This window comes from Monoraphidium neglectum (genome assembly GCF_000611645.1).
Source record: "Monoraphidium neglectum strain SAG 48.87 unplaced genomic scaffold scaffold02774, whole genome shotgun sequence".
Classification (NCBI taxonomy): Eukaryota; Viridiplantae; Chlorophyta; class Chlorophyceae; order Sphaeropleales; family Selenastraceae; genus Monoraphidium; species Monoraphidium neglectum.
In genome coordinates this window covers 1-3,911 of record NW_014010854.1, presented here as the reverse complement: position 1 = coordinate 3,911, position 3,911 = coordinate 1, and the positions used below count along the sequence as shown (strand labels likewise).

The window sequence follows — 3,911 nt, the reverse complement described above, 5'->3', positions numbered from 1 at the left end:
GGGTTCGCCAAAGACAGCTTCAAGTGGGCCGGGGCTGTTGGGGGGAGGGGCTCCCGTGGGCATTCAGGGGGAATGGGCTGCCTGGAAGGGGGGGTGGGTTGGTGGCTTACAGCAGGGCGCCGAGGATGAGGACAGGGCGGAAACAAGGGGGCAGCGCGTGGAGCTGAGCGGCATATCGCAAGCGTCGCGGCCGTGCGGCGCACGAAACTGAGTCCGTGCCAAGCGCCGCAGGCTCTGCCCACAGGCCCGCCCCGGCGACTTAGTACACTTGACCAAACCCGCTCGCACCCGCCCCTCGACCCGCATCAACAACCACACACAACGCACCATTCCACTACCACCACTGCGGCCCTCAAAGGTCGTACCTTGATGCGGAGGCTGTGAAGAGGGAGGTGCGGCCCCTCATAGAGAACAGGGCGCGCATAGTGGTCGCACAGGTGACGGGGGAGGGGAGGCGGGGGCCGTGGGTCGTGGTTTGGGCCCCGGGGTGTCACGGGAGCGCGCGGGCCGCAAGCGTGTTGGAAAAGCGTTCTGTCGGCTGCTCGCCGCTGCGCCCCTGACCGTGGTTTCTAGGCGAATGTGTCGTTGCAGCCGGCTGCTCCCTCAGCGCGCAGTTTGATCGCCGCCCTTCACCCGGCCCCATGGCACCTGTGATCCGTGTCCCCACAGATTCCCGACCACCTCTCAATCGCCCCACCTCCGTACTATCACCAACCCCCAACTGCCTCCCAACCGCCTCCCAACTGCCTCCCAACCGCCTCCCAACTGCCTCCCAACCGCCTCCCAACTGCCTCCCAACCGCCTCCCAACTGCCTCCCAACCGCCTCCCGGCCGCCTGCCAACCGCCTTCCGACCGCCTTCCAACCGCCCGCAATCGCCCCCTGCCCCAAGGCGTCCTCAGCCTACAAGCACTCCCTGAAGGAGGTGCTGTCACTGCCGGCCATCGCCTCACAGATCAAGGACACCAAGGCGGCGCGCGAGGTGGGTGACTGCAAGACGCGAGCGGGCGTTTGGGTGGGGAGCGCGGTGCCTGGAACAGCCGGGACCTTCACAGCTTGCTGCAACACACTGGGGCACGTAAGCGGTTCTCATCCCGGCACAAGCTTACTTTGACCAGCATCACAGCCATGTCGTGAAACCGCGCCTGAAAAGCCCGTTTGTCCTCCCACCTATTGGCTCCTACCAGGTGACAGCCCTGAAGGAGTTTTACGACATGCTGTCAAACGACCCTGCGAGGGCGTTCTACGGTCCGGGCCACGTGCTGGCAGCGGCGGAGCTGGGGGCCATCCAGACGCTCCTCATATCGGGTGCGTGGGGGTGCGATCCGCCTGCGTTTGCGGCCGAGATTGTTCATGAGGGTGCTACCGTATCCGGCGCTTTTGTGGCGTTCGCTGCCTTTGATGGGTTGGCGGTCATGTGCATCATCGATGGGCAAGCGCCGTGTCGCCCACGCCCACAATTCGAGCCTCGACAGCTTGCGAATGCGGCCGCATCCCATGCCTCAAACCCGTGGGCCGCCTCCTGTCGCGTCCCATCGCCCTCAATTCGCCACGACACCGCCACCGCCAGACAAGCTGTTTCGCGTGAACGACGTGGCCAAGCGGAAGAAGTACGCCGCGCTGGTGGAGGGGGTGCAGGCGGCGGGAGGGGAGGCCCTGGTGTTCTCATCCATGCACGTGTCAGGTGGGGCTGCCGGCCCGCCTGCGGCGCGCCAGGAGTGCTTTTAGTGCACTTCGCGAGAGTGCTGTTGAGAGCCAAAAGATCCATCACGCGTGGCTCAGCAGCGCAGGCACCTCCCAGCGGTACCCCAGGAGAGGCCCTTCGGCGAGCCGAGTTGCCACGCAAACCGCGTGCCCTCCTGCCGCCTCACAGCTCTCGCCGTGATCCCGACCAGCCGAACAACCTCACTGCTCCAATCCGTACCCGCCACCCTTCGCCCACCCCTTCCCGCCCGCCAGGCGAGCAGCTCAACCAGCTAAGTGGGATAGCCGCGGTGCTGCGCTTCCCCTTGCCAGAGCTGGAGGACCAGGAGCTGGTGGAGGAGGCGTGATCTGGTGGGATCTGGTGCGATCTGGCCCGATCATGCAATCTGGTTGGGTCTCGCGTCCTGGATTGGAGTGGTGTGGCTCGGTGGCTGCCTCAAATCGGTTTGTTTGACTGTAGCTGTTCGATGGCCGTGACAATTCCCGCGTGCACGTTTGTGGCCAGGTTTGTTTGCCAGGATGCAATATCAGATGCAGGCTTGACCTAACACCGCTGTGCTCGCGGTGCCAGACCTGTTGTATCCGGCCACAAACGGCTTGCCCAGCCGCTTCGCTCCGTGCTACATGCAGCTGGCTGGATGTGTCAGCACACAATGCTGACACATCAGGGCCAGCAAGCTGGGTGCAGCCCGCCACAAGCAGGTAGTCGCCTGGGAGAATCGGCGCTCAGCACACTTGGCAACATACAGCGATCAATAACCTGTGGCGGTCAGCGAGTATTAGCAGTTGTCCTCCTTACACAGAACAGATCAGTTAGGCAGATTATGGAAGCCAGACCGGGGGGAATGTAAACGGAGGCTGCCCCGCTCGTGAAGGTTGGGAGCGACGGGACCAGACGCAACAGCAATTCTGCGTGGTGGCAAACGGGTGCAAATTAAGCTCGCAGCATGCAGTGCACAGGGCATGCCCTGTGCATTGCATGCCATCTGCCTGACGCCACGCGTTGCTGAGACATCTGCCGCCAGACAAACGGTAAAGGGTGCCACAAGTCATGGCAAAACAATGGAGATGTTGGGGTGAGGCAAACAGGAGGCCCACTTGTGCGCCACAAACCAGTCCAGACGAGTGCGGCGGTGTTTCGGCGCCCGCAACGAGGCGTGCGCGAATGCTGCGGAGGGTAAGGGGGGGGAACAGGTGTGGCGGCGGCGCTGACGACTGCGTGCGCCATAAATAGCCACAAAGTGACGCAGGGCGGCAAAGTCAACGTACACAATAGAGGCCCTGGCGAGATCACGGCTTGGGAGACTCATGGTCACATCTGACAGAGGACGTCGTCAAATCAGGTGCATCAATCAAATTGGCATGTGCACAGGGCATTGCAATACAATCAATGTGCATGCACGCGCACTGCATGAGATGGAACGCGCCCGCGCCGCGTTGTGCACGCAGCACTGGCGCGGACAACGGCGGGCACGGTGTAAGAGGAGCCCAGGGCCTCAGTCAGAGAGAACAGCAGCTGAAGGGCGCGGTGCTTTTTAGTGCAGGTTTCAGCTCATAATCAAAGCCGCAGCGTGATTTTTTCCTCAAAAGAAGTGTGCCGCAGGTCCGCCGATCACAGCCCTTGTGTCAGGCGAGCGTGATGGTGCACCCGGCGTGCGTGTGTCAAGGGTGGTGGCCGTCGGCGATCATACCACAGCAAAAGCTGCGACGCCAGCTCGGCCGCCAATAAGAACCTCGGACGCCATGGCCCGGCCGGCATGTGGCAAAGTGCACGCGCACGCCGTGAGTCCACCCGTCATCAGGCCGCCGCGGCAGCGCGCCAGACGAGCGCGCCAAATGCCGCGGCGGCGCCGCCCGTGACCCTCACCACGACGCTGCCGCCGGCCGCCTCCGCGGCCAGGTAGCCCGCGACCCCCGCGCCCCCCGCCAGCGCCAGCGCCGCGCGCCCGCCGCCGGCGACGAGGGCCGCGGCGAAGTGCACTGCCTCGTAAACCACGAAGTCCATCGGCCCCTTGAACTGCGCGTACAGCCAAGGTACGAGGAACAGCGACGCATAGGACAGCATGCAGAGGGGCACCTGGGGAAACAGGCGCAGCTCCGAAATCAGGAGGAACGACCACAGGAATGCGGCCGTCCACGCGGTCCCCGTGAAGCTGCGCCCCCTCAGCGCGCGCCGCGCGAGCGCGAGCGCGCCCGCGGCCCACGCGC

General features: G+C 64.2%; 2 protein-coding genes across 2 annotated transcripts in view; one reads left to right on the top strand and one right to left on the bottom strand.

Moving 5' to 3' along the window:
- Positions 1–2,050, top strand: part of MNEG_11505 (hypothetical protein) — a gene marked incomplete at both ends in the record, with an annotated part of 5,579 nt that extends 3,529 nt beyond the window's left edge. The window contains 4 exons of the mRNA XM_014040024.1: positions 902–981; positions 1,187–1,307; positions 1,570–1,683; positions 1,959–2,050. Of these exons, the coding sequence (XP_013895478.1) occupies positions 902–981; positions 1,187–1,307; positions 1,570–1,683; positions 1,959–2,050 (407 nt within the window). The remainder of the gene's footprint in view (positions 1–901; positions 982–1,186; positions 1,308–1,569; positions 1,684–1,958) is intronic.
- A 1,451-nt stretch (positions 2,051–3,501) lies between these two features.
- MNEG_11504 (hypothetical protein) lies at positions 3,502–3,768 on the bottom strand (the record flags this gene model as incomplete). The annotated part of the gene is made up of 1 exon (XM_014040023.1): positions 3,502–3,768. The coding sequence occupies one exon, from the start codon at positions 3,766–3,768 to the stop codon at positions 3,502–3,504; it is 267 nt and encodes an 88-aa protein (XP_013895477.1).
- Positions 3,769–3,911: the final 143 nt, after the last annotated feature.